The sequence below is a fragment of the Eleutherodactylus coqui genome, chromosome 12 (genome assembly GCF_035609145.1).
Source record: "Eleutherodactylus coqui strain aEleCoq1 chromosome 12, aEleCoq1.hap1, whole genome shotgun sequence".
In the NCBI taxonomy this organism is placed as follows: Eukaryota; Metazoa; Chordata; class Amphibia; order Anura; family Eleutherodactylidae; genus Eleutherodactylus; species Eleutherodactylus coqui.
The window spans coordinates 13,795,727-13,818,722 of record NC_089848.1 but is presented as its reverse complement, the minus strand read 5'-3'; the positions used below and the strand labels follow the sequence as shown (position 1 = coordinate 13,818,722).

Genomic DNA, 22,996 nt, shown 5'->3' with positions numbered 1-22,996 from the left:
GTCCTCCAGCTGGCTCCCCGACACTGCTATCCAGCACTTTCAGCAGGCAGGGATTTAAAAATCCCCACCTCCTGAAAGGGCTGTGCTGATTGGCTGAGCACTCAGCCAATAACAGCTAGTGCTTAGCTATTGGCTGAGCGCTCAGCCAATCACAGATAGTGCTTAACTATGATTTTTCAGAGAAGGGCTTATATTTCACGCCTTTCCCCGAAAATCATACTGCAGGGTTTGCCAAGAACCACTGCTTTCAATGCGACTAGCAGCAGCGCCGATCCCATTGAAAGCAATGGGATAGCATGCTGCACTTCTGCCACTTCTGCCACAGCTGTCACAGCTGTGACAGCTGTAGCAGAAGTCCGCGGTCTTCTCCATATCTTTTCAATGGGGGTAGCGCTGCTGCTGCTGGCCCCATTGAAAAGACTGGCGATATCCCGGCATCATCCCGTTTTTTTTTTCGCACTGCAAGCGAGAGTTTTCACTTGATCTCGCAGCGCAGCGCATATTTTCTATGAACTGGTCTGTGAATAAAACTCCTTTTCATGAATAGAAGGAGACTGTATTCAAATCCCTCCTCCTGGGAAGTAACAATTAGGAAATAAAACAGACACGTCAATCAAACCTAATTAAAGTCTTCTTTTCTGTAGTCTTATATGTTATCCCTATACCTTTATTTAAAGCTATATTCACAAACTTAATTATTGTACTTGTAGATAATATACCCTGTAAAAGCACAATGTATTATAGAGTTTAATTATAAGGCTTCAAAAAAGGAGGAGGAGCCGCATGTTATCAGCTAAGATAAAAGCATATTAGATTAATTCCCAGAAGTAGGAGGAAGCAGGCAAGTAATCTGATGCAGACTACTAGAGGTTTTAATAACTTCACATTCCATTTATATAAAAGCCGCACAGAGAAAAAAAAAACTACACGTTGTAATAATCTCTGCAGTGGTGAATAAAGGAGATAATTGACGAACCCCAAGATGGGTGAACTCGGTTAGACCTATGCCTCACGTACACTGCTAGGCCATATATAGTGCAAGTAATATCATTGGTGGCAATATCAATGATAAAGATACCATACAACGATAATATCCGCACATGAGACCTCGTGGACGTCAGCAAAGAAGGCAAACCAACGAAACATATATGTAAGAAACTAGCTGATATACCCGGCTTTGCCCGAGTTAATTTGGTACTGGTGTTTATCTGGTGTTCACACGGAAAATCTTATGAAGTCGTGGTTACTTTAGAGATACTGAGGAAAAACATGTTCACCATTTTGCATAGTTCTCTGCGTTACCCAGAAAACACCACGTGGAGGTAACCATGCGACGTTTCCTTCATATAAAATGACATCAGGAAGTGAGAGAATTAGATTACATACATAAAATTTGGACACTAATTCTTTTGCGCTTAGAATTGAATAATCGAGTTGGGACCTATTATCTTTTCATATTTATGACACAATCAATGCTTGTGCCAAATTTCATGTTTCTATGACATTGGAAAGTGAGAGATTTGGATTATGTACGTAAAATTTGGACGCTAATACTTTTGCGCATAGAATTGAATAATGGAGTTGGGACCCATTAGCTTTCCCTATTTATGACATAATCAATGCTCGTGCCAAATTTCCCGTTTCTATGACACCGGAAAGTGAGAAAATTACATTCCGCACGTAAAATTTGGACGCTAATTCTTTTGCGCTAGAATTGAATAATGGAGTTGGGACCCATTAGCTTTTCCTATTTATGACATAATCAATGCTCGTGCCAAATTTCCCGTTTCTATGACACCGGAAAGTGAGAAAATTACATACCGCACGTAAAATTTGGACGCTAATTCTTTTGCGCATAGAATTGAATAATCGAGTTCGGACGCATTAGCTTTTCCTATTTATGACATAATCAATGCTCGTGCCAAATGTCCCGTTTCTATGACACCGGAAAGTGAGAAAATTAGATTCCGTACGTAAAATTTGGACGCTAATTCTTTTGCGCATATAATTGAATAATCGAGTTGGGACCCATTAGCTTTTACTATTTATGACATAATCAATGCTCGTGCCAAATTTCCTGTTTCTATGACACCGGAAAGTGAAAAAATTACATTCCGCACGTAAAATTTGGACGCTAATTCTTTTGCGCATAGAATTGAATAATCGAGTTGGGACCCATTAGCTTTTCCTATTTATGACATAATCAATGCTCGTGCCAAATTTCCCGTTTCTAGGACACTGGAAAGTGAGAAAATTACATTCCGTACGTAAAATTTGGACGCTAATTCTTTTGCGCATAGAATTGAATAATCGAGTTGGGACCCATTAGCTTTTCCTACTTATGACATAATCAATGCTCGTGCCAAATTTCCCGTTTCTATGACAACGGAAAGTGAAAAAATTACATTCCGTACGTAAAATTTGGACGCTAATTCTTTTGCGCATAGAATTGAATAATGGAGTTGGGACCCATTAGCTTTTCCTATTTATGACATAATCAATGCTCGTGCCAAATTTCCTGTTTCTATGACACCGGAAAGTGAAAAAATTACATTCCGCACGTAAAATTTTGACGCCAATTCTTTTGCGCTAGAATTGAATAATGGAATTGGGTCGTATTAACTTTTCCTATTTATGAAATAATCAATGGTCGTGCCAAATTTCCCGTTTCTATGACACCGGAAAGTGAGAAAATTACATTCTGCACGTAAAATTTGGACGCTAATTCTTTTGCGCATAGAATTGAATAATGGAGTTGGGACCCATTAGCGTTTCCTATTTATGACATAATCAATGCTCGTGCCAAATTTCCCGTTTCTATGACACCGGAAAGTGAGAAAATTACATTCCGCACGTAAAATTTCGACGCCAATGCTTTTGCGCTAGAATTGAATAATCGAGTTGGGACCCATTAGCGTTTCCTATTTATGACATAATTAATGCTCGTGTCAAATTTCCCGTTTCTATGACACCGGAAAGTGAAAAAATTACATTCCGCACGTAAAATTTGGACGCTAATTCTTTTGCGCATAGAATTGAATAATGGAGTTGGGACCCATTAGCTTTTCTTATTTATGACATAATCAATGCTCGTGCCAAATTTCCCGTTTCTATGACACCGGAAAGTGAGAAAATTATATTCCGTACGTAAAATTTGGACTCTAATTATTTTGCGCATAGAATTGAATAATCGCGTTGCGACCCATTAGCTTTTCCTATTTATGTCATAATCAATGCTTGTGCCAAATTTTAAGTTTCTATGACATTGGGAAGTGACAGATTTAGATTATGTACGTAAAATTTCGACGCCAATTCTTTTGCGCTAGAATTGAATAATCGAGTTGGGACCCAATTACTTTTCCTATTTTGGAGATAATCTATGCTCTTGCCAAAATTCATGTTTCTACGATATCGGGAAGTTGGAGAACTTTCGGCGAGTCAGTCAGTGAGTCAGTCAGTGAGTCAGTGAGTCAGTGAGTCAGTCAGTCAGTCAGTCAGTCAGTCAGTCAGTCAGTGAGTCAGTCAGTGAGTCAGTGACTCAGTCAGTCAGTCAGTCAGTCAGTGAGGGCTTTCAGCTTTATATATATAGATTATATTATACACAGAATCGATTGGACAATATAAGAATAAGTCATAGAATAAATTGTATTAAAATCATTGAGAGCAACAAGATGAGCAATCTCATATAATATTCAAAATGACACAAATATTAATAACCATTAATATAAAATGTAGACCCTCAAACACAAGACCTTGGGGCAAAAACAGCAATGTTAACCGCAAGCTGGACCTTATATAAACTTATATAATCACAATTACACAAGTATGAAGAACCAACAGTACAGTTACCAGAGTCTGACTTGTGTCCCCCATCCATATCCTCCAACAGTCTCCTCCAGCCCCTCCATTAATGACCACAGTAAAGCTACTAGAGTCTGACTTGTGTTCCCCATCCATGTCCTCCAACAGTCTCCTCCAGCCCGTCCATTAATGACCCCACTAAAGCTACTAGAGTCTGACTTGTGTCCTCCATCCATATCCTCCAGCCCCTCCATTAATGACCCTAGTAAAGCTACTAAAGTCTGACTTGTGTCCCCCATCCATATCCTCCCACAGTCTCCTCCAGCCCCTCCATTAATGACCCCACTAAAGCTACTAGAGTCTGACTTGTGTCCTCCATCCATATCCTCCAGCCCCTCCATTAATGACCCTAGTAAAGCTACTAAAGTCTGACTTGTGTCCCCCATCCATATCCTCCCACAGTCCCCTCCAGCCCCTCCATTAATGACCCCAGTAAAGCTACTAGTCTGACTTGTGTCCTCCATCCGTATCCTCCAACAGTCTCCTCCAGCCCCTCTGTTAATGACCCCAGTAAAACTACCAGAGTTTGACTTGTGTTCCCCATCCATATCCTCCAACAGTCCTCCCTCCTCTCAAAGACCCATCCAAAATATTTATACCAATTTTGCAACCCTTAGATCTGTTCTCCACCTCCAGCCCAGAGACATTATGTTCCTTCATTGATCAAAGAACTGTTTTGAGCTTTTTACGTTCTTCCCCATGAATATGCGCAAGAAAAATCATGATGCCATATCTTAACATAGTAGTTATCCTTTTATATGACAATCTGATTTTTCTTCGTTTGCACATTACTTGATATGGATGATGAAGAAACTTTGACTACAGTAGTGGTAAATTCTTGATGATGTCGAGAGAAGTGTGGACATGCACAGATAGAACAGGAATGCCAGGAGAAAGTGGGACTTCTGGTCTCCGACCCCTCCATTTGAATACACACCTAATTAGTGAATTATTTAAAAGACATTAATGTATGGAGTATGTTAATAGGCTCACGTACAGCTGCTTTCTAATGACAGCCTCCTGTGGAGCAGAGTGTTAAACAGGTTTTGTCATTAGAAAAAATTAAGACTTACTTATTCCTCCCCCGTCAGTCTTTTTACCAGATCTTCTCCTCATCGATCTTCTCCTGTCTCCTCCAGTCCCCCAGGTCACCCCATCTCCAGCCGGCCTGATCCTCTTCCTTCTGTTTTGTAGCGTTCATTAGCTACAACTCACTTCCTGCAGGGCAGTGAACGTTACGAGTGACGTAGCATTTACTGCCTAGCAGGGAATGCAAAAAACTCATCCGCCTGCTAGGCACGCATGGCGTTATCTCGCCTCTAGTCTTTCATATAGAGTATGAAATACTAGCGGCGAGATATTGTGCAGTCACGCTAAAGCAGGCAGAAGAGTTTTCAGCATTCCTTGCTGGGCAGTGAACACTATGTCACTAGTGACCGGGTACACTGACCTGCAGGAAGAAGAATGTCGACAATGTACGCTTCGTCACAGGAAGAAGAGGATCCGGACCACGGGAGGTCAGGAGACCCGAAGTCTGGAGAAGCTAGGAGAAGATCGGTGAGGTGACGATCTGGTAAGAAGACTGACAGGGGAGGAATTGGTGAGTATAGAATTTTTTTTTAATGACAAAACTCCTTTAAGGCAGCAGAAACGCAGTCCTAAGCTCTTGCTCTGGGTTCAATCCCTGCATGGTTTAGGTAGCTGGCTCAAGGTTGACTCAGTCTTTCATCCTTCCAAGGTCAGTAAAATAAGTACCCAGGTTGCTGGGGGATAAAAGATGACAGGGGAAGGCAATGGCAAACCAGTATGCCAAGAACATGTCATGATGCGACGTCACCCAAGGAGTCAGTCATGACTCGGTGCTTGCACCAGGGGATTTTACTTTTCTAATGACATCTGATGTCTAAACTATTAATTGGTTTGTGGATGTCATATGTAATTTATGAAATAAACGGGGAAGGTCTATTATGCTTGAGAAAAGCTCTTATGAGTTGCAACGTTGCATTTTATTTGTATGTTTTCATGGACCAATAAAAAAATACCGGAAGGAGATGCCGACATCCTGCTCATTTTTTGATATGTTTGAGATACTGGGATAGATCAACCCAGTGATGATGTCTGCTGCATTCACTGATGCCTTAATGACGCGGATTTCGGTGCTGTTTCACTTGTGTATGCTGGACAATCTTATTTCTGTCAGATTTGTATGCAGAAACCACTTTGTGCACCTCTTTACAAAATTGCTGTTGTAGTGGTATGCTGCCTCATGCATGCTAAGAGTGCCCTACAGTATTACAGCTGGGTACTAATATGACCATGTGCAGAAAGTCTTGTGTTTTTAACTGATTTTGTTCCAGACTGTGAGCTTTGCTGAGTTTTGGCAACATGAAATACCTGGGTATTGCACTGCTGTAACCATCCTACTCAATTACATCACTGCAGAACTATAGATCCCAACTTTCTTTAGCTTCCGGGCCATCCCTGAACAGTGTGGACTGCTGTCTGTACATGCCTCATTGTAACAAGTGCTTAGCCCAGAAGCTATATGAGATAAGTTTGATACCAAGGTTCTAGTCTTCAGTGATAAGGTATTGAGCAGTCTGATGGAAAAATCGCTGAGTTTTGGAGAAAAAGAATTCACAGACCTACTATACAAAGAGTTATGGATGAATACCTCTACATACAGTACATGAAAGATGTAAACTGATATTGCTGCTACCTTGTTTGAATGTGGAAGTTATTTGTAGTGCCGGTGTGCTCATAGTCATGGACCGCAGCAGCAAAAATCATTGCAAATATCTCCAGCTCTGTAAGCCAATGCTAGAATGCAAGAAGAGATACATTAATGATAAACCAGTATTATATATAGTGTCCACATATCAAGCTCTACATACATCGGAAATATCATATATCACATATACGCAGAATGACGGCATTCTCTGCTGCAGATAAACAGTCACTAATTATTTCCACATTGATTTGCTGTATGTTTCGGACTATAAGATGCACCTGACTATCGGACGCAGCCAGGCTTTAGATAACAGGAAAAAATATTTTATACTGATGTCACTAACTTATTCAAAGTAATGTCAATTTTTTGGTGATGTAAGGTAAAAAAGTGATCTAGGAGGAAGGAGCCAGGTTATCAGTGCTCTGCAGGGGTCTAGGAAGGAGGAGCCACATTATCATTGCTCTGTGGTGATGTAGGAGGAAGGAGCCAGGTTATCAATGCTCTGCAGGGGTCTAGGAAGAGGAGCCACATTATCATTGCTCTGCGGTGATGTAGGAGGAAGGAGCCAGGTTATCAATGCTCTGCAGGGGTCTAGGAAGAGGAGCCACATTATCATTGCTCTCAAGGGGTGTAGAAGGGAGCAGCCAGGTTATCACTGCTCTAGATGGGATCTAGGACGGGAAAAACCGGTTATCACTGCTCTCCGCGGGTCTGAAAGAATGGAACCATGTTATCACTGCTCTGGGGGGTCTAGGAGGGTGAAGCCAGGTTATCACTGCTCTGTGGAGGTCTAGGAGGGAGGTGCCAGGTTATCACTACTCTGGGGGGTATAGGAGGGAGTGGCCATGTTATCACTGCTCTGAGGGGTCTAGGAGGGAGGAGCCAGGTTATCACTGCTCTGGACGATCTAGGAGGGAGGAGCCATGTTATCACTGCTCTGGGGGTCTAGAAGGGAGGAGCCAGGTTATCACTGCTCTGGGGGATCTAGGAGGGAGGAGCCATGTTATCACTGCTCTGGGGTCTAGAAGGGAGGGGCCAGGTTATCACTACTCTGGAGGGTATAGGAGGGAGTGGCCATGTTATCACTGCTCTGGACGATCTACGAGGGAGGAGCCATGTTATCACTGCTCTGTGGAGGTCTAGGAGGGAGTGGCCATGTTATCACTGCTCTGGGGTCTAGGAGGGAGGTGCCAGGTTATCACTACTCTGGAGGGTATAGGAGGGAGTGGCCATGTTATCACTGCTCTGGACGATCTAGGAGGGAGGAGCCATGTTATCACTGCTCTGTGGAGGTCTAGGAGGGAGTGGCCATGTTATCACTGCTCTGAGGGGTCTAGGAGGGAGGAGCCAGGTTATCACTGCTCTGGACGATCTAGGAGGGAGGAGCCATGTTATCACTGCTCTGGGGGTCTAGAAGGGAGGAGCCAGGTTATCACTGCTCTGGGGGATCTAGGAGGGAGGAGCCATGTTATCACTGCTCTGGGGGTCTAGAAGGGAGGGGCCATGTTATCACTGCTCTAAGGGGTCTAGGAGGGAGGAGCCATGTTATTATTGCTCTGAACTTGGGTGAACATGAAACAGACTTGGAAGGTGGGGAGACTATTCCGAATATAAGGTGCAGGGACACTTTAATAAGATTTATTTTTGCTAAAAAGTATGCATGTTATAGTCAGACAAATATTCAATGTTTAAATGTATGTGATAAGTTCAAACACTGCATATATCACAGGCCAGGGTACCTTTTCGTATAACAACACATTTTCTCATCATTCATTCTGTTGAAACCCTACAAGAAGGCAACGGATGAATGGTAAATCACAATGTCATCTATTATGAACACTTTTCCAGCAGGAGTCGCCAATATATTACATAAATAGCAATTTATCATGAACATCATAAAACATTTAGCTTCAAAATAGCGGGAATTTGCTAAATGGTTGTTTACACTGTTGAACTTTTCATTATTAATGGATTTACGAAACTCTCCTGAGTGTTTCAAAAGAGAAGCAATTCTTGCAGACAGGCCTCCGGGTCCCTGGGGTTTATGTACATTTAATTAAGAAGTACTAATCTCACATGAGTTTCATTAGGATGGTAGAAGCTGCCAACCTAATCTACAGTAATAATTTACGCTGCTTACTACCAAAAGGCCTTCATTAATATTAAAGAATATTGTCTGGAAAGTTATGCTGCTTCTAGAAAAAAATGACAAGCAATATTATTTTGTGTTTTAGGTTTGTTTCTAGTAAAACACTTTAAAATAAAATTTCACATTCTACTGCTGGTATTTGGCAAATGTAATTAAACCTACAGTATGTTTGCACCTGGCGTGGGTGAGCAAAGGCAACGGCGGTTTATGGAACCGTCATTATCAGTCAGAGGTGCAGTCACATTTAGAAAACCTGAAATGACAAGTTAGGTCAGTTCCCGACAAGTGTATTACGGGTGCAACCTGTGTATCTTGTCCTGGCCTGCTGAAGGTCTACTGACCCCAACACACAACATCACAGGCATCTAAAAGTGTGCCCATAATATGGTTGTGTGAAAGGAGCAGTAGAGGGGGGCCGTTGATTGACTCAAAGCACACAGCAGAGCTATGACATCCAAGTGTGTAACTACCCCTCTAACATCTAGAATGGGAGGATGAGAGGGCATTATTACTGATGGTGCATTAGTGTGCATTATTATTGAGTAAAGGGGTAAAAAGTGGGCATTATTACTGAATGAGAGCATAAAAGATGTCACTTTTACTGTGTGAAGGGCACTAAAATCAACACTTACTCCAATAGCAATTAGGCACTTGTGGTCCCTAAATACTATTGGAGGCACCATGAATAGGGAGATTGTGTAGAGGTGTAGAAAACTTAGGGAAGGTGCTGGAAAAGCAAGGAGCCATAGATCTTGGTATGTTAAATTCTGCAGAGGCAAGTTGTTACTGCGAGAAGTCATCATGGCAGTTTGGGCCAGATGAAGAAGAAAAGGTAAATTGAACAATTCCACTCACCTGTGATTACTGGGTACTGTAATCTCTTATAGTGTTTGTAGAGCTTATGTGTAAATGTGTTAGCTACCAATCTCTGTCACCTACTTTAGCCCTATGAGCAATGCTTATGGCCCTAAAGTAGGTGACCCACTAAGTGCAGGGATGCAACTGTTAGACTTACCTTCCATGTCGTTCTCCCTGTGTCAGCACTGAAATGCATTGAGTGGCAAACTAAGTAGTCCACCGTTCTAATTTTACAATGGGCAGACTGCTTAGTAGCGCTGTTGAATGCATTCAGTGGTGGCTTCCAGCGAAAATCCTAGGAGAATGACGGAGAAAGTAAGTATAGTGCTTCCATCCCTGTACTCAGTGGGTCACCTACTGTCAGCCTATATGTTTAGCTGATGAGGCTGTAAATAGGTGATGGAGGTTCTTTTATGGAAGAAAGCCAAGTAGCAGTTATGCAGTCCAGGGTGAAGACACAACGCAGATACATTTTGCCTGAAGGTAAAGATTTACAGTATATATATCATTTCTAAACCCCCTTAATATCACAATTAAAGGGGTTGTCCCGCGAAAGCAAGTGGGGTTAAGCACTTCTGTATTGCCATATTAATGCACTTTGTAATATACATCATGCATTAAATATTGGCCATACAGAAGTTATACACTTACCCCCTCCGGTGTTGGCGTCCCCGTCTCCATGGCACTGACCGAAGCCTTCTTCTGCCTGGATTAGACGTGCTTGCGCAGTCTGCTTCTTCTGTCCCGCTGAAGGGGCCGCTCCGGCGTGCTTACGCCGCACAGGTCTTCTGCGCATGCGCAGAAGACCTCTGCTGCGCGAGTACGCCGGAGCCGGACAGAAGAGGGAAGACTGCGCAAGCGCGTCTAATCCAGGCAGAAGAAGCCTTCGGGCGGCGCCATGGAGACGGGGACGCCAACACCGGAGGGGGTAAGTATATAACTTCTGTATGGCCAATATTTAATGCACGATGTATATTACAAAGTGCATTTATATGGCCATACAGAAGTGCTGAACCCCACTTGCTTTTGCAGGACAACCCCTTTAAGTTCTCAGTCTTTTTCCTCTCTAAAAATAATGTTTTAGTTTTTAAGTCATAAATTCTAAGCCAAAGTGAATGCTACTGTGGCTTGTCAAAGCAACTGCATACACCATCTGTTTATTTTGCAGTCGGCTAAGCAGACTCGAGATTCTCATTAAAGTCATTTTATTTTTCATTTGTAGATCTGACAATGCCAAATATGTTACTGTAAGTGTTTGGAGCAGTATGATTTCAAATTGACACACTAAGATCTTAATTAAAAAAGTTGGCGGGTATTTTGATTGCTTGAAAAATATGTTCCGATTCATTGCAACTTAATTGGAATTGTTTCTCCTTATCCCCCTAACAGTTTAACCCAAACTCTGCTTGGGGTTGGAGAAAAAGACCTGATAGTTTATCCAGAGCACATCAGATGGAGCTGATATTCTAAAGGCTCTAGCTCCATTTAAAATGCGATTACTGCTGCTATCTTAGTCTGGTTTAAAAGACTAGAATCTGCTCTAGCTACACTCTAGCTGGAGATAGAGCAGGTTGATGTGGGAGCTGCATATATGTGTGTGCAGGAGTAGGGAAGGGGAGCACAGTGTGGGGTGTGCTGACAGTGTGCAGGGTGATCTGTGATTCTTCTTCTGTACTATACTTCAAGTCATATCATTCCCTCTCCTGCACTTACTAGTAGGGGAGCATATACGAGAGTGTATTTTTTCTTGCAGAGTATTTAAATGAACAGTTGAAGCAGTTCTCTGCACCTACAGTAAGTAAGCTGTTTATTGATTCTGTGTCCTGGCCATTTAATTGCTTAGATACCATGGTAAGTGCTGACCATGGCACCTAAGTGGTTTTACAGCAACAAAAAGTACATTTTTTCCCCTACAATAATGCTTTAGTATTCAAAAACAAATTAAAATTAATAAAACACTACACATAATTGGTATTGGCACATTTGTAACTACTTGTACTATAAGCATAGCAAAAAAAAAAACACAAAGAAAACCCAGAATAGCTATTTTCTGTTCACCATAAGGCTACATGCACATAAATGTGTTTTCCACTTGAAATCGGCCTGAAAATCGGACAGAAATAACAACCATTTATACGAATAGGTGAATGCGCATGGACTGATTTTTACTTGGATTAGTCCAATTCTTGGACAAACATAGCACATGAACATGTGTGGGATTCCTCACATCAGGCAGCACATGGATGGCATGCAATTTGTGCCCAAGAATATCAAGTGCAACTTAAACTTTATCTGTGTGCATGTATCCTAACTCTCAAAAATAGGACAAAAAAGTAATCAAAAAGTTGTATGCACCACTAATAGTGCCAATTAAAGTTACATGTTGTCCAGCAAAACATAAGTTATGGGTTCCAGAATGTGGACACAAAAACAAATTGTCTTGTAAAAAATTGTTTTAATTGTGAAAAAGAAGTGAATGGGACTGAGCTGCAGCACCCGGTACAGCTGCTACTAAAAGTACGAAGTTGTATCTGCTAAACAACGAAGGTGACACTGTGCCCATAGAATTCAATGAATGGCAAAGCACTGCCTGTGATTGGCTGAGTGCTATGACCAATCACAGGCGGCACTCAGCTGTCATTCAATGAATGGAGCAGTGCATGGAGAAGACAGGCTGCATGCGCCTGAGCCCCGGCAGCTGAGGAGAGGTGAGTATATATTTTTTTTATTTTTAACACATTCTAGGGATGATTTTCTGGGAATGGCTTATATTTAAACCCCGTTCTCAAAATCCCTGCAGGGCTTGCCAGCAGCCCATTGCTTTCAATGGGACTGCAGAAGCGCTGGTCCCATTGAAAGCAATGGGAGAACATCGCGATCCTCTGCCACAGCTGTCACAACTGTGATAGCTGTGGCAGAGGATTCTTTACTCCCCACAGGGATCCTCTGTGACAGCTTTGGAGGGGGGTTCTTTACTCCCTGTGGAAATGAAAAAATACTCTGCTGTGGCAGAGGATTCTTTACTCCCTGCGGGGAGTCCTCTCTACACTGATCTCTGTGACAGTTCTGTCACAGTGTTCAGTGACAAGGGGACTCCCCGTGGGGAATATTTACAGGCAGCGGCGGAGAGGTGAATATATATATATTAGCCTGTAGTGTTGGATACCTTTTTTGTCTGAATGGAAGGGACATTTCAGGTTTTATGTAATCAAGTATGCTGATTTTAAAAATTAAAACTAAAAAATAGAGATGAGCGAGCACCAAAATGCTCGGGTGCTCGTTACTCGGGACGAAATTTTCGCGATGCTCCAGGGTTCGTTTCAAGTAACGAACCCCATTGAAGTCAATGGGCGACTCAAGCATTTTTGTATATTGCCGATGCTCGCTAAGGTTTCCATTTGTGAAAATCGGGGCAATTGAAGAAAGTGATGGGAACGACACAGCAACAGATAGGGCAGGCGAGGGGCTACATGTTGGGCTGCATCTCAAGTTCCCAGATCCCACTATTAAGCCACAATAGCGGCAAGAGTGGGCCCCCCCCCCTCCCAACAACTTTTACTTCTGAAAAGCCCTCATTAGCAATGCATACCTTAGCTAAGCACCACACTACCTCTAACAAAGCACAATCACTGCCTGCATGACACTCCGCTGCCACTTCTCCTGGGTTATATGCTGCCTAACACCCCCCCCCCCCCCGCACGACGCAGTGTCCACAGCGCACACCAAAGTGTCCCTGCGCAGCCTTCAGCTGCACTCATGCCACAACACCCTCATGTCTATTTATAAGTGCGTCTGCCATGAGGAGGAACCGCAGACACAAACTGCAGAGGGTTGGCATGGCTAGGCAGCGACCCTCTTTAAAAGGGGCGGGGCGATAGCCCACAATGCTGTACAGAGGCAATGAGAAATATAATCCTGTGCCACCGCCATCAGGAGCTGCACACGTGGGCATAGCAATGGGGAACCTATGTGCCACACACTATTCATTCTGTCAAGGTGTCTGCATGCCCCAGTCAGACCGCGTTTTTTTATAAATAGTCACAGGCAGGTACAACTCCGCAATGGGAATTTCGTGTGCAGCCACAGCATGGGTGGCTCCCTGGAACCCACCGGCTGTACATAAATATATCCCATTGCAGTGCCCATCACAGCTGAGGTAACGTCAGATTAAATGCAGGTGGTCTTCGGCCCACACTGCATGCCCCAGTCAGACTGGGGTTCTTTAGAAGTAGACACATGCAGTTACAACTCCCTGTGGACCCACAGCATGGGTGGGTGCCAGGAAGCCACCGGCGGTACATAAATATATCCCATTGCATTGCCCATCACAGCTGATGTAACGTCAGCTTTAATGCAGGTAGGCAAAAAATTTATTGGATTACACTGTAGGCGAGGGCCCCAAAAAATTGGTGCACCAACAGTACTAATGTACCCCAGAAAAATTGCCCATGCCCAACCAAGAGGGCAGGTGAAACCCATTAATCGCTTTGGTTAATGTGGCTTAATTGGTAACTAGGCCTGGAGGCAGCCCAGTTAAAATAAAAATTGGTTCAGGTGCAAGTTTCAACGCTTTAATGAGCATTGAAACATATAAAAATTGTTTACAAAGATTATATGACTGAGCCTTGTGGGCCTAAGAAAAATTGCCCGTTCGGCGTGATTACGTGAGGTTTCAGAAGGAGGAGCAGGAGGAGGAGGATGAATATTATACACGGATTGATGAAGCTAAAAGGTCCCCGTTTTTGATGGTGATAGAGAACGATGCTTCCATCCGCGGGTGCAGCCTACGTATTGCTTAGGTATCGCTGCTGTCCGCTGGTGGAGAAGAGAAGTCTGGGGAAATCCAGGCGTTGTTCATCTTGATGAGTGTAAGCCTGTCGGCACTGTCGGTTGACAGTCGGGTACGCTTATCCGTGATGATTGCCCTAGCCGCACTAAACACCCTCTCTGACAAGACGCTAGCCGCAGGACAAGCAAGCACCTCCAGGGCATACAGCGTGAGTTCAGGCCACGTGTCCAGCTTCGACACCCAGTAGTTGTAGGGGGCAGAGGCGTCACCGAGGACGGTCGTGCGATCGGCTACGTACTCCCTCACCATCCTTTTACAGTGCTCCCGCCGACTCAGCCTTGACTGGGGAGCGGTGACACAGTCTTGCTGGGGAGCCATAAAGCTGGCAAAGGCCTTGGAGAATGTTTCCCTGCCTGCGCTGTACATGCTGCCTGATCTCCACGCCTCCCCTGCTACCTGGCCCTCGGAACTGCACCTTCTGCCACTAGCGCTGTCGGATGGGAATATTACCATCAGTTTGTCCGCCAGGGTCCTGTGGTATAGCATCACTCTCGAACCCCTTTCCTCTTCGGGTATGAGTGTGGTAAGGTTCTCCTTATACCGTGGATCGAGCAGTGTGTACACCCGGTAATCCGTAGTGGCCAGAATGCGTGTAACGCGAGGGTCTCGAGAAAGGCATCCTAACATGAAGTCAGCCATGTGTGCCAGGGTACCTGTACGCAACACATGGCTGTCCTCACTAGGAAGATCACTTTCAGGATCCTCCTCCGGCCATACACGCTGAAAGGATGACAGGCAAGCAGCATGGGTACCCTCAGCAGTGGGCCAAGCTGTCTCTTCCCCCTCCTCCTCATGCTCCTCCCCCTCCTCCTCAACGCGCTGAGATATAGACATGAGGGTGCTCTGACTATCCAGCGACATACTTTCTTCCCCCGCTCCGTTTCCAAGCGCAAAGCGTCTGCCTTTATGCTTTGCAGGGAACTTCTCAAGAGGCGTAGCAGAGGAATGGTGACGCTAATGATTGCAGCATCCCCGCTCACCATCTGGGTAGACTCCTCAAAGTTTCCAAGGGCATGGCAGATGGCTGCCAACCAGGCCCACTCTTCTGTAAAGAATTGAGGAGGCTGACTCCCACTACGCCGCCCATGTTGGAGTTGGTATTCCACTATAGCTCTACGCTGCTGATAGAGTCTGGCCAACATGTGGAGCGTAGAGTTCCACTGTGTGGGCACGTCGCACAGCAGTCGGTGCACTGGCAGATTAAACCGATGTTGCAGGGTCCGCAGGGTGGCAGCGTCCGTGTTGGACTTGCGGAAATGTGCGCTGAGCCGGTTAGCTTTTCAGAAACCGCTGAACCACCAAATTAAAGACTTAGCTGGCTGCGTATGAATTAGGACAACTACCCCCAGCAGAGACCCAGTACACTAAGGACGGTCACAGGCAGCCCAAATAGATTTTTTTTCCCAAATGTTTTTGGAAAGGCCCACTGCCTATATACACTAAATATGTCTTATCTACTGCCTCACCACTACTGGCCCTGGACAATGTAAAATTACTGCAGGACGCAATGCTCTGCACGGCCGATATCCAAAAAAAAAATAAAAAATGTGCAACACTGCAAAAAGCAGCCTCCACACTACTGCACACGGTCAGATGTGGCCCTAAGAAGGACCGTTGGGGTTCTTGAAGCCTAAAATAACTCCTAACGCTCTCCCTATAGCAGCTTCGGCACCAGCAGCACTGTCCCTGATCTCTGTCAGAATGCATCTGTGGCGAGCCGCGGGCGGGGCAGATTTAAATACTCGGGTGTCACCTGATCTCCCCAGCCACTCACTGCAGGGGGGTGGTATAGGGCTTGAACGTCGCAGGGGGAAGTTGTAATGCCTTCCCTGTCTTTCTATTGGCCAGAAAAGCGCGCTAACGTCTCAGAGATGAAAGTGAAAGTAACTCGAACATCGCGTGGTGCTCGCCTCTAGTAACGAGCATCTCGAACACGCTAATACTCGAACGAGTATCAAGCTCGGACGAGTACGTTCGCTCATCTCTACTAAAAAATTCTCCGAAACCGGAACACCTCCCTTAATGACCAGAAAAGGCGGAAAAATTCACTGCCATGTTTCGATATAAAAAAAAACTTCAACTATCCTTCTCCTAAATAGTATATGAGTAAATTGAGTAGGCTAATGAGTATATGACTATTGTAAAGATTGTAATGTTTTTTTGTACTGTACATACAGAAATATAAATAATATGGTTATAAATTATGATTAGAGATGAGCGAGCGTACTCGGATAAGCACTACTCGCTCGAGTAATTGGCTTTATCCGAGTATCGCTGTGCTCGGGGCTAAAGATTCGGGTGCCGCTGCGGCTGACAGGTGAGTCACAGCGGGGAGCAGGGGAGAGCGGGCGGGAGAGAGGGAGAGAAAGATCTCCCCTCCGTTCCTCCCCGCTCTCCCCTGCAGCTCCCCGCTCCGTGCCGGCACCCGAATCTTTAGACCCGAGCACAGCGATACTCGGATAAAGCCAATTACTCGAGCGAGTAGTGCTTATCCGAGTACGCTCGCTCCTCTTTAATTATGATGTTTCATGTATTTTGGTTTTAATTAATAATAACAAATAAATATGTTTTCTTTGATTTTGGGCATAAAATAAATAATAAACCACACAAATAAATATATAAAATATGAAAAATATTGAAACAAATATGATTTTTCGTTTTTTCAAGTATAAATAGGGAGGGGTTCCAGTTTTCAGAGAAATATTTTGTCTTGATTTTTGAAATCAGCATACTCGATTACATAAAACCTGAAATGTGTCTTCCATGTCAGAGACAAAAAAGGTCTCTGACACTACAGGCTAATATATATATATTTTATTTTTTAATATTTTTTTTACTCAAACAGGGATGATTTTCAGGGAAGGGCTTATATTTTAAGGGCTTATATTTGAACGCAATGGGCATGGTCCTGCATTCACACGTGTTTGTGCACATACGTGGGTGCGCACTTATGTGCGCACCTATGTTCGGCACACGCACACGCTTCTGTGAAGCCACCCTCATTGTGGAGGGCCGTTTGGGACCCCGATAGCTGATTGGAGCATTTAAAGCGTTAACAGCTGTGATTAATGTTATCTCCAATCGTGGTTGTTAATGGCACGTGTCAGCTGTCAAAGATGGCTGACACCTGCTGTGTATGAAGCAGACTTTGCTGCCAAGCCTGCTCTTACACAGACACCGAGGATGCATCATATATATACGGCATATGTCAGGAAGGGGTTAATGACATCATTTAATGTACCATTCTTTGGGACAGCTTGTATTTTTTTTAATAGGATTCTGAGATACATACAATGAAGTCAATAGCTTTTAGTATTCTTTTTGGCCCTCAACAAAGTGTATATATCTCTCCTGCCTCACACTATATGGCTCCTCCCCAAATATGTAAATCCCCCCACACTACTTTCTCTCTACCCACATTAAATAACAGTCTATATCTCTTCCTCAAGTTTATATCCTTCCTACCCACAAACCCATCAGTACTTTTCTCTACAGTATATGTCACCCCCTCTATATATCCTGTTTAGTCGAAAATAAGACCTATCCCAAAAATAAGCCCTAGTCTAATTTTTGGGAAGACTTAAAATATAAGCCCTACCCCTAAAATAAGCCCTTCGTACACCACATAAAAAAGAATACATTACCTTGCAGGCTCGGTCCAGGTCCCTTCAGCTGAGATTCAGCTCGGTTTACGCAGTCCTCAGCCGCTCGTAGAACAACACTTCCTGGTTAAGGCATTCATAAATCCCACCTCCAGGAAGCGATGGCTGTGACTGGTTCTTCGACCGCTGCATTGATTGGCGGAGCATGGGTCGAAGCGCCAATCATAGCTATCACTTCCTAGAGGCGGGATTAATGAATCCGGTAACCAGGAAGTGATGTTGCATGAGCTGCTGAGGACTGCGGGAAGCATGTCAGAGCTGTCGAGAGCAGCGGGAGGGACCTGGACTAAGCCTGCTAGGAAAGAATAATAAGACCTTCCCTGAAAATAAGGCCTAGTGCCTCTACTGGGGTTAAAATTAATATAAGACAGGGTCCTATTTTGGGGGAAACATGGTACTATATCTTGCTCCCAATATTTGAGTATATTGAATATATATTTGTGTGTGTGCGCTCCCACCCCTGCCTGTAGGGGGCAGCTCTTATCCTTCGGTTGGCCCTCTCTCCTCTCGGCACACTCACGCAGTAGGACTGGGTGATCAGCTGCTCTTCTCTAGGGCTTCACAGCTTCTTAACTAGTCACATGACCCAGGACTCAGAAGAGACCTGGAAGAGCAGCTGATCACTGACTCCTGCTGTGTTCCACCTGCCCAGAGAAGAGAGAGCAGAAGGGTAACAGCTGCCTCTAGGAGGGAAGGGAGGGGAGTCAGCCCACTGCAGCATTGCCCCCTCAGCAGCCGACACAGGTTGTACATAGCTAAGGCCGTCCCTGTTTCTGGCCATAATATGATTTATATAGGACATTTATCACCATTTTTCCCCTTTGCAGACTATATATCTAATTTTCAGTTCTTCCTGAGCTAGTGAGTGGAGACTGGTGTTATGCTGTGTTTCATTGACTGTACCCGAAGAGCACAGCAATTCTGCTCACTCTCTGTAACAGAGAAATAACTACATCATGGAAGACATTATATAGCAGTACTAAGCAGCGTAGATGAGATTAGAGTTGCTGTGGGACAGTAAATAACTCACCATTAGCTCTAGCAGCCATGTCCATGGAAGTCTCTCCTCCTCCCAACTCACCTTTCCATAGACCTCTATGAACAGCATGAATCATCACCCTCACCTCCTCCTGTTATTCATCATGCAATCTCTGTTACTAGAGTCAGGCCTTATTTGACAACAGGCAGTGGACAAGCAATTAGAAAGAAAGGAGACCCCTAGTGGTCAAAACTTTAAAGGGATTATTTAGTACAAAAACATAATTTTAAATAAATAAAGTGATTTGCACTTTTGCTAGTCATCACATTGGCTATCATATTAACACAAGTGTTTTTGAAAAGTTAGTGACCATCTAATATATTCAAGGAAAAACACTTTAATTTTCTCCACACCATTAAAATAAGAATTAGCTCTATAAAAGAAAGCATATAAAAGCCATTAGATATAAAAGTCTTTACTTACCGCTAACCCTGACTTAAAGAGAAAGTAATGAACAGTTTGTGTAACATCTGCTGCATGAATCAGGTTGTGATATGGATTTTTATGCTTGGTATATCCAACTTCCAGCGCCTCCACAAAAGATACAAGTGCGGAGATTGGTATCTAAAATAGAAAGCACTATGATTGCGTTGTTTGTAGATATAACATCATCAGGAGAAAACCCGACTATTTCATCATGGCGCACAATCTGGCAATGGACATGCTTAAACATGAGATAGTAAGTTAGAGTTTAGTACAAAAAGAACAATGAAGGTGATAAATATGTATGTAATGATAGAAAAGTTTACCATGTGCTGTTGAATATTGTATCAATGTGACAGCGATGATCGCCCCTAGAATACAAATCTAAGGCTTCGAGCAGCAGAACATAGAAAAATGCAAAGAAAAGTTCATTTGTTTTTGTCTACATATGAACACAGAAGACGAGAATGGAATTCAAGAAGGGCTGAAACAGTTAAATGAAGATACCATTAACATAAATACATGATATTCCATGTTATATGCAGATACATTATATAGTGCCTGCATCTACTTATTGCTTCCAATACACCACATGTGTGTCTCTATACTGGGCAGCACAGTGCAGTAGTTACTGAACATCTATACCAGCCTGTGTCACTTGTAATATACAGTATAGAAGTGATGACTCCTAACATAGTCCCCTAAAATCTATACATGTCTGGGGAACACAGCAAATATTAGCACATCAGTTGTTTAGCAAAGCATCATAATGTACAACCCCAATTCCAAAAAAAGTTGAACCGCTGTGTCCAGACCCTTCACCAATAGAAATCATCTGACGCATTATGGAACAAAAAATCTGACACAGATGACCCCGGACTGCTGAGCAGCTAGAAACTACATCAGAATAGGACAACAGTCCTCTCCCAAAACTCCAGCAACTGGTCTCCTCACTTCCCTGGAGAGGGGATGCTACACAATGGTAGACACGGCCCGACCTAACTTTTGTGAGATGTGTTGCTGCCATCAATTTCTTAATGAGTTAATTTTTTTTAAATGAAATGGAACAATGTCTCCCCCCCCCTCTGATATGTTTTGTATGTTCTACTGTGAATAAAAGACGGGTAGATGTGATTTCCAGATCATCGCATTCTTCTTTTCTGTACATTTATTTACATGTAACACAGTAGATCAACTTTTTTGGAATTGAAGTTGTATTATAACAGAAGCAGGCAAAATCAGACAATCATTGTTAGTGCCACATAAAAAGATGTTAAGGGTACATGTAGCCGCTGTGTTACAGGAGGGGGTATCATCTCTCCTTAAGGAGAGCACCAAGAAGGTGAGCAAGGAGACTTATAAGGCCATGCATGCTCCTCTGGGTAATACGTCCCATCTTCCTTATTTGCACTGTGTTATAGTATCACTCATGTGGATGAATCCTGAACAATTCTCATCCAAAAGGTGCAGGATCTTTCTGAGCGGATATTGACTTGTTGTAAGGCCTTTTACATCTACGGCATGTCATGTGCTGTGGATTTTCACCTCAAATTTAACCCCTTTGAATGTAGACTGACGAAATCCAAGTAAAATGCTCACAAAATGTTTTCGCAAACTCTGCATGTTACACATTTGTTGTGACTTTTTCCTCCATGTGTGCACCGACCCTAAATTATTCATGTAAGAGACACTGAAACAACTTCCATGCAGGAAGTATCTTTATTTAAATTATAGCCCATTTGGACACATATGCTACACACAAAGTTTCAACCCAATATATTCAATACAGAAGTGACAAATGAAAACATCGAGAAGGAAAACTCAGTTCTACATAAACTAAGACATATATATATCAGAGGCTGATTCCCTATTCTGGCATCCTTCTATGTATCAGGAAGGAAGGAGAGCCACTGCAAAGGATACTCCAACTTTGGTGTACTTGACGTGTTATGTAGTCCACCAATCACTTTAGTGGACACGGTATAATCTACATTATCCCTGCAGTGGTGATTGGAGTTGTAATTAGATGTTACCTGCATGATATGCCGTAAATACCTGATAGGTGCCACCAATTACCATCTCTGGACCCTCACCTTTCTGGGAAAGAATAGTCAAGGTCATTGGATAGGTGGTTTTACTTGCATGTGGCCCTCTCCACTGAAGTCTATGGGAGTTATGGTAAGACAGAGAATATGGCAGCTGGGAATCGGTGAACAGGTGACACTAGACACCATTGTTCCCAAGAGTCAAAAATATATCAGTATTGTCAAGATCGATCAGTGTAGTTCTATCAGGCTCATCAGACTACTTTGTAAAACCAATATATATATATACGCACACACACACACAGGGGCGTACCTAAAGGCTCGGGGTCCCTCCCAACCACCCGGACCTCCACCCTACCTCCTTTTCCCCTTGCCCATACCTAAATCGCGCTGCATACAGCTGCAAAACAAATTTCCATACACGAGCTAGCCCCTTGGTGTGATCTGTCCACACGACTCATTTTCTGCACTACATGATAATTAGTTTTCACCCCCTTAGGCCACTGTCACACACACCACATTTTACCATTATTAGCGCGGCGTCCCGAGCACCATGCTAACAGCGGTGCACGCTCACATTGGTTTTAAGGGGGTTACTCAGACCTGTGACCGATCGTGGTGTTTCTAAAGGTGCAATCTTCGAGAGCTGTCTGTTCTGTTTTTGCGTTTTCACGTTTTTTAACGCACCTCTTCACCCATCACAATGAGGCCTTAGTCAGACGGGCGATTTTTCACGCGATTTGCGCATGCGCATGCGTCCGGCGATTTTATAAAACCATTGCTTTGCAATGGTATCGGACACATGAGCGCTTTTTATGCGCTCGTGTGATGAATTATAGAACAAAAAATCGCAGATCGCACCTATCTGCGATCTGCAATTCCTGTTCTCTTCTCTATATGCGCTCAATGGGGCCGGCGGCAGCAGCGCCGACCCCAATGAGAACATATAGAAAACAAATCATTCTTCTCTGCCACAGCTGTAACAGCTGTGGCAGAGAAGAACGATGTTTGCCCATTGAATTCAATGGAGCCGGCAATACAGCCGCTCCATTGAAAGCAATGGGCTGCCGGCGTGCGCGGGGTTAATTGTCGGGAAGGGGTTAAATATATAAGTCCTTCCCTGCAATTCATTCTAAAATGTGTTAAAATAAAAATAAATTGTATACTCACCTTTCGGCTGCAGCCGGAGTCCAGCCGCGGCCGCTGTCAGTTCTCCTGAACTGCTTCTTGGCACTATTCAGCCGGCGGGGCTTTAAAATCCCCGCCTGCTGAATGATCTGCCTCTGATTGGTCACAGCCCTGACCAATCAGAGGCTGAAAACACTCACACACCCATTCATGAATTCATGAATGGGTGAGTGACTGCTGCCTCTCAGCGC

General features: G+C 43.7%; 1 protein-coding gene across 1 annotated transcript in view; it reads right to left on the bottom strand.

The window, feature by feature from the left end:
* Window positions 1-22,996, bottom strand: part of PDE1C (phosphodiesterase 1C) — a 779,225-nt gene that overhangs the window by 103,011 nt on the left and 653,218 nt on the right. Inside the window, exons 8-9 of the mRNA XM_066584468.1 lie at window positions 19,573-19,713; window positions 6,581-6,681 (exon numbers count right to left, since the gene is read on the bottom strand). Coding sequence (XP_066440565.1) covers window positions 6,581-6,681; window positions 19,573-19,713 — 242 coding nt within the window. The remainder of the gene's footprint in view (window positions 1-6,580; window positions 6,682-19,572; window positions 19,714-22,996) is intronic.